The sequence below is a fragment of the Tachypleus tridentatus genome, chromosome 7 (genome assembly GCF_004210375.1).
Source record: "Tachypleus tridentatus isolate NWPU-2018 chromosome 7, ASM421037v1, whole genome shotgun sequence".
Taxonomy (NCBI): Eukaryota; Metazoa; Arthropoda; class Merostomata; order Xiphosura; family Limulidae; genus Tachypleus; species Tachypleus tridentatus.
The window spans coordinates 162,381,469-162,396,459 of NC_134831.1; the positions used below are offsets into that span (position 1 = coordinate 162,381,469).

At 34.1% G+C, this 14,991-nt stretch overlaps 1 protein-coding gene across 4 annotated transcripts in view; it reads right to left on the reverse strand.

Annotated features, from left to right (window-relative positions):
* The window catches only part of LOC143257070 (latrophilin Cirl-like), a 100,580-nt gene that overhangs the window by 63,706 nt on the left and 21,883 nt on the right, over positions 1-14,991 (reverse strand). For all 4 annotated transcript variants that reach the window (XM_076515224.1, XM_076515222.1, XM_076515223.1 and 1 more), the window contains one exon: positions 14,154-14,276. In XM_076515224.1, coding sequence (XP_076371339.1) covers positions 14,154-14,235 — 82 coding nt within the window. In that variant the 5' untranslated portion in view covers positions 14,236-14,276. The remainder of the gene's footprint in view (positions 1-14,153; positions 14,277-14,991) is intronic.

Sequence of the window (14,991 nt, forward strand, 5' to 3'; positions counted from 1 at the left end):
GACACGCTTGTGTATTAGCAGTATTTGGGTCTTCGGAATATATAGGTTGTTGTTTTTCTACTTCTATTGCTTCTCCGGTAATTATGTATCTCCGCACAACTCATGTCATTGCATCTAAATCTGCCTTCATCAGGCTAACTGCTGTAGAATTTCGATAAGCTTAAATATTCTTTAGGAATTTATATGAATAATTGGTTTGGTAAGATGTATCCAAAATTATTCTCACTGTCTTGACCAAAAAACTTACATTAATTAATGATTTATCACAGCCATAAATCATCAGAGGCCTAACATGGTGCTTGTAATCCTACTGTTTTTAATCGATTGACATTACCCACATTAATATAAGCTGAATAAGAAAGTGTCAGATTTGTTGTATTACAATAGCGTTTTTCTTCTAACGAAAGGAACCTATAGGGAACAGGTTTTTGTTGTTGTTTTAAATCTTGTATATTTCCTAAGTCTTTGAGAGGGGAACCTCAACAGTCAATAGACAAGTAAACCTAGTGTCGGTTAGTTCATTGAAGCCCGATAAATGTGCAATGGTCAACTATGCCTGCTCAAGACTTTAAGATCATCTTTGAATGGACAAGTTATCTGTCCGTCTTTATATTGTTATTAAATGTTAAAGTGATCGCATGTTAAAGATAAAGATTATAGTGGTCTCTTAATAGAGATAAAGCTTATAATCGTAATTTATTACAGGTAAATCTTGTAGTGGTCACTTATAACAAATAAACCATGTAGTGGTCACTTATAACAGGTAAAGCATGAGGTATTAATTTATTATAGATAAAGCTTGTAGTGGTCATTTATAATAGATAAAGCACGCAGTGGTAATGTGTTGTAGTAAAGCTTCTGTAAAGATTCGTGGTACATTTGTTTATTTGTTTATATTTACAGTCATGTGAAAAAGTTAGGAGACCCTATGAAAGCCTGTGTATTTTTGTAACATTTTTGGATATATAGGTATTTAATCTCAATTTTAACAATACTGAGAGATTATAGGAATATAACTAAACAATTAAAACTGAAGAAAAGACTTTTAAAGATCTTCTGTACATGTACTTCTACAAAAATGCATATTCTAACTGAGGAAAAAGTTAGGACATCCTACCCCCTAATAGCTAGTGTTACCCCCTTTGGCTGAAATAACTGCAGTGAGACGCTTCTTGTAGCCATCTACCAGTCTCTGACATCGGTCTGAAGAAACTTTGCCACACTCTTCAATGCAGAATTTTTTCAGCTGTGAGGGGTTTCTTGCATGTACAGCCCGTTTCAAGTCACCCCACATCATCTCAATGGGATTAAGATCTGGGCTTTGAATCGGCCATTCCAGGACTCTCCATTTCTCAGTTTTCAGTCAGTTCTTGGTGGATTTATTGGTCTGTTTTGGGTCATTGTCGTGTTGCAGGGTCCAGTTCCGCTTCAGTTTTAATTTTCTTACAGATGGACTCACATTTTCCTCAAACACCCTCTGATACACAGTATAATTCATGGTGGATTCTATGATTGTGAGCTGTCCAGGTCCTGCTGCAGCAAAACAGCCCCAAACCATGACACTTCCACCTCCGTGCTTCACAGTTGGTATGAGGTTCTTTTCCTGGAATGCTATATTTGGTTTACGCCAAATCTGTTCTCTTTTCCTGTGTCCAAATAATTCAATTTTAGACCCATCTGTCCAAAGAACATTATTCCAGAAGTTCTAGTCTTTGTCTACATTATCTCTGGCAAACTTCAGTCTGGCCTTGATGTTTCTCTTAGAGAGCAAAGGTTTCCTCCTTGCACACCTCCCATGCAAGTTAAACTTGTGCTGTCTCTTTCTGATTGTAGAGGCATGCACTTTCACATCAACAGTAGCCAGAGTCTGCTGTAGGTCCCGTGATGACATATTAGGGTGTTTAGAGACCTCTTTTAGCATCTCGCGGTCTGCTCTCGGGGTAAACTTGCTTGGACGACCAAACCTGGGCATGTTGGCAGCTGTTTTGAAAGCCCTCTACTTGTTGACTATTTTCCGGACAGTGGAATGGCTGATTTCAAAATCTTTTGGGATCTTTTTAAATCCCTTACCAGACTCATAAGCTGCTAGAATTTTCTTTTTGAAGGCCTCAGACAGCTCTTTTTTTGCTCTGACCATGGTGCTCACTCTCACTTCAAAGTCAGGAGCACATCAAACTAAATGTCTGAGGTTTAAATAGGGCAAGCCTCATTCAAAATGCTGAGTTACGATCTTCTAATCATGTGCATCTGGTGTGTACATTTGTGTGTGAGTTGAGCCATTTTAAGTGGGAATAAATGTGGTGTGCCCTTACTTTTTCCTCAGTTAGAATATACATTTTTGTAGAATTACATTTACAGAAGATCTTAAAAAGTATTTTCTTCAGTTTTAATTGTTTAGTTATATTTTTATAATCTCTCAGTATTGTTGAAATTTACAAAAATGTTACAAAAATACACAGGCTTTAATAGGGTATCCTAACTTTTTTACATGACTGTAAGTACGCAAAGCTACATAATGGGCTATCGAAACTCAGTTTCTGTAGTGGTGAGTTCGAAGATAAGCACAATGTTATATGATATTCTAAGTTTTCTTTTTTTACCAAACATTGTTCTTTATTTGTAACTGATAGATACAGGCAAATACGTAGACGTAGAGATTATTGTTGTATAAATACTGATAGACAAGCGAGTGGATGGATGAATAAACAGACAGAAACGTAAGATGAAACTCTATACATTTCAGACCCTGAGGTCTAATTATTAGAATTGTACTGGCATATTCTTTCTTCCGAACAAATTTGCTTCGTGTTACGTGTGATACTAATAAAAAAAAATTTTCTAAAAAGCGTTAAAAATATAAGCTGGCGTCTGAACCCAGTAAATACTGTGAAAATCGAGTTAGACTCACATTGCTTTATCATGGAACTGCGCATATTCTGTTCCATTACGCGCACAATAATATCATAAATTTGAACACTTTGTTGTTATTGTTTAATCCCGCCGCCTTTTTCCCTACGGTTTTGTGCCAACACAATATTTTATAGAGCTCAGCGATAATGGTTAATGGCTATGGTTCTCCCAGTTTTCCTATTTTCACTTACCTTCTGCAGTTCAGATTATACTAATAATATTAGCATGTAACACGTTCCCAAACGTAGTTTAGTTTCTACAATATTCACCAGAACCTTTCAACAAAGTTATTTAATTATTAACAATAAGGCTTTGAAGTGCTGTAAATCAATTTCACCTTTTTAAGTGTCAAAACAATTAAATTCCACGATGCTTGATATATACTCCACTATCTGTTTTCTCAACAAACTGGCTTTATCCTCAGTGCTATTATCACCGTTTTTTGTTTTTTAATATTGCTGATGTATTTAAACCTTATTTTTCCCAAATCAGACAGTCTTTATTGGGTAAATTTAATTATTGTTTTAAAATTACAATTAATTAAAGATGAATGTGTCACAGAGATAGACAGTTTCAAGGCTCTGCCTGACTTAGTTAACACGACAACGCCTGCTTTATACTCATATTTTAACACCAGATGGAGCAATAAGGAACGGTTCACTACATCTTGTTTACTAATAAACAAATCTCTATTACGAACTCTCCAACCATTATTTTCTTTAAACTGGTTCGTCTAACTTCCCGTTCTTTCACCAGGATTATTCTCATCTGAAGTATTAATGTCGTATCTATATATACGTAGAGTTCATGCATACTTTATAGTGCACTTCAAATTTCCTACTTCGGTTATAAATTCATTTGGAAATGACACCCCAATTTTTCGTAACAATACAAGTTGTAATTTAATACCTTAGAAGCCGTTGACCAGACGGAAGGCTTGTGAAGTTCATTTCTCAAAACATATTTCAAATCAGAGCTTATAATTCGAATACCAGTCAGCCATTGTTTAAATACGCCTCGAATACTAGTCAGTTATTTTTTTAATTACACCTCGAATTTCAGTCAGTTATTATTTAATTACACCTCGAATACCAGTCAGTTGTAATTTAATTACACCGCCAAAACAGCATATAATATTTTGGGAAAATTTTGACGCTTCTATTGTTTAGCAGTAAAATAATTTCGACAACAACGGCGAGGTATATATATATATATATGTTATATTATGTCACTCTTACTAAACCAACATTACAAACAATCATTCATGCTTTTTACAGTTGTGTACTTGTATACGTTGTAACTAGGACTAAACCAGAGTGTATTCTATTTATTTAAACGGATATTTTCTAGTGTCGACGTCAGTAATCCGAATTTAGGACACTACACGAAATTCGTTTTAGCCAGCGACGCGTCCTTATTAGTGAGAGTGTAAGTAGATAATGTTACATTAGTTTCAAGCAATAAATTAAGACTCAAACTTCTACACAGTTCAGTGTGTACAACATCAACTTGCTATTCTTTGACAGACATTTGAAATAAACATAAAATAAGATAACAAAAACACAAAAGAGCACACTAGAACTAATCACAAACGAATAACATTGATTTTGAATTAAAATAAAGGTGATGAAAGGTGTCGCAAATATGTGGAACTGAATGTAACCTTTACATCTTCAGACCTCGTCCAAGAAAACAATGATATCAAGAACTTCTCCAAATTCTATAAATACACTGAATTAAAAGTAATATTCATTCTTTTAGCCTTTTTCCAGAAAAACGCTAAAAATGGGAAACACCTTGGTATAAGAAGCAGAAAAACTAGTGTTTTTGTGACCCTAATTAAAATATTATATTATATATTTAATTTTATTGTACTTAACACTATTTATTTGAATTCATATTATATATCAATATTTATCGTTCTCATGTTTTGTTATTACATTTTTATTATAGATATAATTTTACAATTTTAGCATAGTATACGGTTTACAAGGACTAGCCCAATTCTCCTTAGCAGGTTGAACCTCTTGAGATTTTATTGGGTTTACGGCCGAAAGTGTCGTTAACAACGGGAACATTCAGTTGATGAAACAATACATTACAGTATTTAAGTAAGAACATTATAACAGTATAAGTAGTTAGCTACACTTATTACTGGTTAAGCCAAAGAAGTTACCATTAATATTCTAGTTATCGTGTTTAGTAATGGCTTAAATGCACAACGCTAACGAAAAGGTTTGGTGAATGTTTTCACACCGAAACGTGAAACAAAACGTTTATAATAAAGAAATAATTAACTCGTTTAAGTGAAAGTAAAAATAACAAAGTGAATAAAAAGTTGCCCACTGAAACTTAAAAATGTATCAAATTTTTGAGATTGTTTAATTAAGGATGCCTGACTTTGTGACGTAATTGGAAACAAACACTTTTAAACACCAGGTGATTTTCAATAAGACGTTTTCAAACTTGAGATGCTTGTATAAGTGAGAAATGGTGTTTTATGTGACTGAGAGAGATGTACATATCAAGAAGAAATAATGGTGAGAAAAACTGAGGGGAAATATAATATACAGAAACGTAGTGCTTAAACAACAGGAATACAGAGAGATTGTAAGAACTGTCTTTAAAATGGGGAAATATACTGAGAATATCTGTGGTTGAAAAGGGAAAATAAGACAAGTGAAAAAAAAGAAATTGGTTTTTAAATTATATGGAGTAATATAACGTAATAAATGTGTTAGTGTTATTGTTTTGTTTAATGCAGAAGTACACAATGCACTATATGTGTACTGTCCACCAAGGCCCGGCATGGCCAAGCGTGTTAGGGCGTGCGACTCGTAATCTGTGGGTCGCGGGTTCGAATCCCAGTCGCACCACACATGCTCGCCCTTTCAGCCGTGGGGGCATTATAATGTGACGGTCAATCCCACTATTTGTTGGTAAAAGAGTGGTCCAAGAGTTGGCGGTGAGTGGTGATGACTAGCTGCCTTCCCTCTAGTCTTACACTGCTAAATTAGGGATTGTTAGCACGAATAGCCTTCAAGTAGCTTTGTGCAAAATTCAAAAACAAACAAACTGTCCACCAAAGGAAATCATATCTCACATTTCAACGTAGTAATTCCATAAAATTACTTCTGCTCCACGAACAGACTTAATAAGGGACATATGGTAGTAGGGGCTGGTGCTCAAACGATTAGGTGAAGAAAAAGAAAGGGTGTTGAAACAGTGGGAAAAAGTGTAAAGTATACGCTGATATTTAAATGAGGAAGAAAGATTTAGGGTTAAAAGAGCTTAAGGTAGAAGCTGGTGATCAGATGGTGAAGGAGGGTTAGGGTTAAAAGAACTTATGTTCAAATAGTCAAAATAGGTAAATGGTATTCGAAGACAAACCGATTTATCTACAAGTTTTTATTTTTTAATTTTGCGCAAAGATATACAGGGGCTATCTGCACCAGTCGTCCCAATTTGGTACTGAAAAACTAGAAGGAAGTCATCTAGTCATCACTACCCACCGCTAACTCTTAGGCTGCTCTTTTATCAACAAATAACTTTATAATGTCGCGATAGGTGAAAGGGTGAACATGTTTAGTGATACGGGGATTCGAACCTGCGACTATCATGTTGTGGATGACCACCTCCCATGCTCTGTCTTATCTTTAAGTTAGGTATGTTAATAACAACAGAGTTTAAACACCGTCTGTGGACTTATCTGAACCTGAAACACGATAAAGTGCAGTTGATCAAGAAATAAACAGAATATACACGTTTTTAGGGCTAGAAAAAGTAATCTTTACCAATCGCATAGCAACAACAAAAGAAAACATTTTATATAGAACTATGGTTTTATCTTCCCTAGAAACAAGCGCCTGTAAAACTAAACATGTAGAAAATCAAAGCGACTGCTCTAACTAAAAAACGAACGAAAACTGTACCACACACAACTGTAGAAAACGAGATTTCGTTGTGTTGGTCACGAAGGCGTGACCACGTGACTATCCATCTCTCACAGTAATCATGGGCTTAGCCTTACAGAGACCGCCAACGAAGGATGACACCGGATGTAATCTGGAGAGTTCAATGTAGGAAATTCGATCCAAAAATGAAGAGAGAAAGAGAGACAAAAAACCAAGCTTGAAGAGAGAGGGATACTTCAATGGTTCAGAAAGACAAAAAACCAAGCTTGAAGAGAGAGGGATACTTCAATGGTTCTGAACGTAGCGTTTTTATGCTAAAATCTACACAGAAATAAACTACATGAACATTTTTAAAGATCTGTATCATTAGAGATAAAAGTACGTATATGATATACCTAATACATGATATATTCGAATACTACAATCTTCCTAATTTTTTTTTTACTTCACCTCAAACCGAAAACTATAATCGACTTTTATTCTAATTCACTTTAAACTCTCCATTTGATCAAAAAAACTGTTGACGTTCCATTGTTCTTAAGAAAATATATATATACCAGAAGGACAACAAAACCCTTTAACAAAGAACCTAATAATAATAATATCCTTTAATAAAGAACAATATAATAGTACCTTCAATGAAGAACAATATAATAATACCCTTTAATAAAGAATAATATAATAATACCCTTTAATAAAGAACATAACACCTTTTTACAAAGAACAAAATAATATACCCTTTAATAAAGAGCACAATAACACATTTTAACAAAGAAGTACACACTAACATGAACTCAAAACTCTTCAACATAGAAAGGATATATTTAGAAAACCGTTACCAAAATACCCTATTCTCTTTAGTTTATGGGTGTTATCTGTTGGGCAATACCCATAAACAAACACGCTTCAGTAAAGATATCTCTTTTTGAAAGGGGTAGTCTGACATACTACACATAAACTCATTAGAAACCCACGAAAATCCTTTAATTATTATTAAGTACAAATACTAAATTCTTTATGATGGGATACAAAGATATAGAATGGAGATATTTAAATATCTTAACACTAAAATCTGTTTTAAGCAGCTCTGATACATATTCAAAGCAAACAAATAAAAATTAACTTGTAAATAACTAATACCTTTTAAAACACTGAAATATAAAATCGCTATTAAAGTGACTATACGAGAAAATTTTCCATTTAATTGTCTATACCAAATGGATATATATATACTCTGAATGAGTAAAATTTAATTAATTAGTTAATAAAAAAAGAAGTGACTTCTCTTAATGATATATATTCGACGTGGGCATTAAACACCTGCTACTAGCATTCTGACTTTAACAGACTTTAAGTCTATCATCTAGTATTTTATTCATCTTTAAAGTGAGTTCTTAGTTATTTTGGTAGTCCATAAAATAATAACGACAAAGAAACAGAGCAAATACTTCGTAAACACTCAGAAACAAAGGAAAGACAAGGAAAAATATGTCCAGAATCATCCAGGACTCGAAACAAAAGTTCAGATTACAATGTTAGTTCAGGCAAACTCCAGTGTAGTGTATCGGTTAAAATGAACCATTTCATGTGGTTACATTTCTAATTACTGTGAAAAGCATTGGCATAACAATATCTCATGAGTTTGACGTGTACTCATGTATAACATCCATACAATGTATATTCATATTATTCTTATAAACTAGGTATGGTTGCGATATTGTCTTATTTCCCTTCACGACAACTGGACAACACGTCAAACTGTCCAAGATGTCCTCTTTACCTTCCTATAGCCTGGTTGTCAACAGTAGGAAGGAGTACAGATCCGAGACTGTAACTGGTTCCTATTTGTTCAAACTGACATATGAAGAGACAATGCTAAACACAGCTTTGACTGCAACTCCTCATTAATAATTTTACTATATTTCTCTAGAAATTTCCTTCTATTTACTAGTCGTATATGAATTTTGTGGTGTAAATTACAATGTTTACCATGTAACTGTTACTCTCCGCTTCGCCCTAATACAATATAGCCAAGATATTCTTTCTTAGCTCTACATCTTGTAGTAAAAGAAAATGTTCAGACATATTTTAGTAATGTTGGCTGTAAATATTCCCTTCACAACATATTGAAACATACTGGCTACTTATAAATATTTCAACTCGAGTCAGCTGCAATATTTTTTATACGAAAAATCATAGATGAAACTGTGTTTTGTTTCTCTCAAGTAATCAGAGCATGACCTCCTTTTATTACTTATCTTTCTTTTATGGACTACATGTTGAATATTTTAATGCCTAAGTTGAATCTGCTTTGGTTTGATGTGAATTTTGCGTAAAGTTACACAAGTTCTGTGTGTTCTACCCGTCCTCAATTTAACAAGGAAATACTAGAGAGAAGTCAGCTAGCCATCATCACCCACCGTAAAATTTTGGGCTATTCTTCTACCAATGAATAGTGGGATTGACCGTCACGTAATAATGTCTACCACGGCTGAAAGTGCGAGCAGGTTTACTGGGACGGAGATTCGAATACACGACATTCAGGTTGGGTAATCGATTGAAATTACGTACCTTATAACATTTTTGTCACTTGATAGCTTGGAAAGTAAGAACCACCACTTTCCATAACTCTGTAAGCATGCAGATAAGTGGCTTCTTAATGTTGTTGCTTGAACAGATATCATTCACTATCCTGAAAATATCTCATTCAATGATACATTGCCAAATAACTCATAAGGAAAATAATGCTATTTCCTCTATGTCATTGATTACTCGACTAAAAGATTGTCTGAGCAGTTCCATGGGTGTCCACTGTTTCTCGGACCAGGAAAACACCTTTATCTAGCTGATATTGTCCACCATTGGCACGCTCAGTCCTTTTGTGACCATTTCTTGTTGCCTCTGCCACATTCAAATATCCATCTTAGTCAGTGTGAGTGTCCCCACGTCTAGAGAAAGCTATTCATTTCTTCAAAAATATTACCATAACCTCTTATCAAAACCAGAGATTAAACAATGGCTAGTACACATGCACGCATCGTTTAAAAACAACGGATTGATTGATTGAAATTAAGCACAAAGCTATCTGTGCTCTGCCCACCACGGGTATCAAAACCTGGTTTCTAGATATTTGAGTTCGCAGACATCCTGCTGTGCCACTGGGGGGCAAATAAGAACAGAAATCACACAATAAATTTCTTTTGTCTATCCAATTGTGTTATTTTTGTTAACTGATTTACCTACAACCACAGAATACAACTTCTAATAAAACAAGTGAAGAGAGAAGAAAAATCACATTTGAACCAAGAAAATTCAGTGATGAAGATCTATTTTGTGTAGAATTGAACTGTAGAAAAATGTCTAAACTTTTTATATCATTAAAGATGGTAAAAAAATATTCGTGTATATCACAGGTACAAAGTAAGAGTTAATATTCTAGCGATTAAGAGAGGTATAAAGTGATTTACCGAAACGTTGTTAAAGAACTGGTGTTGAAGTCACGTATACAGCATATAGTGAATAGAGCTGAAGGAACATACTTGAACCAGAAATTAAAGAATACTTTATCTTCTAGTGCAACAGAAACAACTAATGAGTAGTTAACGACATTAAAACAGCAATGGTGAGTTCATAAAGTTGTCCCTTCTTGTTGGGTATATGATTAACTAACGACATTAAAACAGAAATAGCGAGTGCATAAAGTTGTCCCTTCTTGTTGGGTAGATGAGTAGCTAACGACATTAAAACGGCAATGGTGAGTTCATAAAGTTATCCCTTCTTGTTGGATAAATGATTAGCTAACGACATTAAAACAGTAGTGGTGAGCTCATGCTAGCCGTCTCTAACTTAGCAGTGAAAGGCAGCTAGTCATCACCATCCACCGCTAACTCTTGCCCATTATCTTATCAACAAATAATGGGATTGACGGTAACTTCATAATGCACCAAACAGCTGAAAGCGCAAGCATGTTAAATGGGACGGGATTCGAACCCACGACTCACAGCTTGCAAGTCGAGCCCACTAAACACCAGGTTACGATATCGTAATAAGAATTCTTATATCTCAAATTCTCATGGCTTATACGTTTTTGTTTTTCTTTATTATTTTAGCAACCCTTGTACACTTTTATATTAATTTACTTATATAATGAGTTATCTTTCCATGTAGCAAATGCATCTCTTTCCCTCTCTTGGCCTAGCATGGCCAGGTGGATAAGGCACGCGACTCGTAATCTGGAGGTTGCGGATTCGGATTCCCGTCACACCAAACATGCTCGCCCTTTCAGCTGTGGGGGCATTATTTTGTGACGGTCGATCCCACTATTTGTTGGTAAAAGAGTCCAAGAATTGGTGATGAGTGGTGAAACGTCTGGCGCAGATAGCCGTTGTATAGCTTTGCGTGAAATTTAAAAAAATCAAACAAACTCTCCTTCTCTGAAGTCCACCTTGGTTTGTGTTACCAAGCCATCTAGAATATCTTTGTTGCAGTCTAGAAAGAACCACTCATGAAGGCTCATGAAGTTTATGGACAAATATCTATCTTGCCCTGGAGGTGGTACGTGCATCGCATCACTGCCATAATGTTAAGACCTATCGCTTGACTGACGTATTGTCAACAAGAGATCAGAATCCCTAGCCTAACCTCTCCCACTCACATATTCAATTTGAACCCTTAAGCATTTCATGGATTGAAAGGAAGATCAAATAAATATATTCTATGGCGTCTCACAAATAAAACCAACTGTTCCATTTGATGGGGCAAAATGTGTCAAATCTTTTTTTTTCTTTGCTAAAAAAAAAATAATTTTGTCCGAAAATATTTCCTTTCTAACTTATAAAAAGGAAAGCTTAGCTTTGTTTTGTATTCAGTGTATATTTTCCTTGATGTGTTTGGACGCCTTCAGAAATTCAAAACCACTAAATCGCTTTCGGTTTTTTTCTTTTTCTTTCGAAACCACTTATCTTTGCAATGATAGCAATGTTTCTTTTTTAAAATCGACTTTCACTGGAAGTTTTGCCACAAAAGACGACGAATCACAGTTACTGAAGACACTTATGATCATCACAACGTATTTGCTAACGTTTATAGTAATAACTGAATTTTATTTCTACTTTTGACGATGTTGATACAGCAATATTGCCCCCCCCCCAGTGTCTGTGGACTTACAACGCTATAAAAATAACTCCTTGCGTAACTTTGTGCTTAATTTAAGAATAAACAAATAAAAAAAACAATCCCTTTAATTGTAGAAATTTCAATTTTTTTATTCAAACAAACAAAGAAATAGAACAATAATTTCTTTCACTTCATAGCCTAATAAATAATATGATTTTAAAAAAGAAAAACTTTGTTATCGTACCTTTTTTGTTTGGAGCAAAACAGAAACTGCGTAGTGGGACAAGACAAAACACTACTTGTATATTGGGACAAGACACACCATAGAACTGAGCAGAGTACGTAGAACCACGTAGTTAAACAGTACAAAACATACACAGTAGCTTAATATAACAACCAAAACACAATAATTCGTATTATAACAATATAAAACGCATGGAATCACCTAAGAAACAGCCTAAAATAGAACTGTTGTGTAGCAAAACAACATAAAACACGGTATGACGTAATAGAACAAAACAAGACATAGATATATGTGATAAAAATGGAATATTACATTAATCTGTACACATGCAAAAACCTTGTTAATTTAGAAATTTTCTTTGTTGTTGCTGGATATACCTTTATATATCTTATATACATTGCGAAATTTGGTGTCTGTTTATACGTTCGTCTGCCTCATGTTTAAAAAGTTGTGCACGCAGGCAAACTCAACATTCACTTTTGAAATCACTGTAGAACAGATGTGAATAACGTTGATGCCAAATTTTATTACGTAAACAGAATATTCTACACTAATTGTTAGGAATTAATCATACTATCATTCACATTTCAAAATGTGACGTAACTTAAATAATGAAAAAACTGTAACTTTACGGTATGTTATTATTGAGCGAATCTTAGTATGACTAAAATGCTAAACAGTGGCGTATTTAGCTAAGGGCTAGAGGGGCTCAGCCCCAGGGCCTATGGTCTTAATGAGGGCCCATTGATAATTCTATTATATGTAAAATTACATGAAATGTAGGGCTCAAAAATTATTATCCCTAGGCCCACACAACCTTAAATCCCCCACTGATGCTCAACAATTACTTTTCATGGTTAGCAGTATAAGAACAAGTGAAATCAACAATGCAAAACAATTAACATTTTTTAAAGTCTACGAAATAATTTAAATTGATAGATTAAGATAAATCTTTCTGTCACTGAGGACGGGTACTTTTGTTGAATTAACTTGGGGCGAGTATTTTCGTTAGATTAATTTAAACTTTCGCATCACTGGGGACGGGTAATTTTGTTTATATGTGTATAAAGCTATGTTTCTCATTGGTTTATATTTCAAATCACATTTTTGAAAATTTTGCTAAGTTAATCTAATTTAACCTACCATTATAATTCTTCTTCATTGTATAGAGAGCTTTAATTTATCAAAGAAAAAATGAGATATTATACCGAATAAAACCTTTGACATGAGTTTGAAATACTGAACTCTAAACTACATTTGTAACTTTATATCATTTTCAAAATACAAAATAGCTTAAACACATCACTTAGCAGTTTCCATATCAACTTTATAGCAGCTCTATCCGTATTTACAGGCAATTGTTACATTTTTACTTCAACTAAAATAAACTGGAGCGACTAAAGGTTTAAAACCGTTTTATATTTTTATAAACAAATGTACGCAAAATATGAAAAGAAAAAGAAAACACTCATATCTGAAAATTATTTAATTTTCTAGTTCCTGAACTGATCACAAGGATGTAAGAATAAATAAATGTTGGTATCACAAATTGTGATACCTAAATATGGCATGTTGTTGAATACCAAAATATTGCCTAGCAACAATCATATTAAATATCTCCTTCTGTTCAATACCACAATGTTTCCTAGCAACTGTTTTATAAAACGTTGTTTTCTGTTAAATATCGCGATGTTTCCCAGCAACAATCTAGTAAAATGTTGCTTCTTGATCAAGACCAAAATGTCTCCTAACAACAGTTTAACTGTCGCTTTCTGTTTAATATCATAATGCTTTAATGATATTGTTGACACAGAAAATATCGTGGTCTTACGCAAAATGTAACCTTTATCAAGATTGTTGTAGGAAACATAGTGTTTTACATATACTTAAGGCACTAAACCACACATACTTAAGGCACTAAACCACACATACTTAAGGCACTAAACCACTGTGCTTAGCGTTTACCTTACCTCTTCTTTCAGTCGCAACAACCATCAAGAATCTCCACAACACAATCAATACTTTTTTTGCATGTGTTTTAATATCTTTCATTATGGCAATGTCTCCACTTGAAAGAATTCTCTACAGTCCAACTAGGCAAAAGAAAAGAAAAGAAAAAAATGAATGAGTCTACAGTATGACCACGAACAGGATAAAACTCTCAGGAGAAAGACACATACACTGTATCGATAAGCCATTTCGTTGTTAGGTCTTTAGCCTGCCAATATATTGTTCCCCAAGTGTCTTCTTGTCGACCTATAGTAGAAGTTATGGTTGCTGTTGGCTCATCTGAAGAAAGGAAAAACGTGGTAATTAAACCATACATTCACGTTATTAGCTCAGTCAATATTGATGGTTATTTGTGGTTCAAACAAAAACATCATTGCGTATTAGTTTATAAGATAGAAATATATATCTACGTTGAAAACAAATCACGTGGTTCACAAGTTGCAATATATCTTAATCAAAGTTTATATATCATTTACAAATATCTTTCTTGTTCTTCCAGGCATATTCCAAGATCTAAGTGGATGTTTTTTTATCACGTGTTTATCTTCTAAATAAAGGATTGAATACGTTTCATTTAAGCTATTTTGAAGATGTAAATCAGCAAGTCACGTAACAACGTTAACTGATGCAAAGTTCTAGTTGAATAGCATGTATCAGGACTAAATTTTGATATTATTTGGCGTTAAGTAGATACTATGATGCCGGAAAAAAATTATCGCTTTTGGGAGGGACAGCACTTTATGTCGCAATACGTCTTCATATACTCCAATGTAAAGAAATATCTTGTATAATTAATGG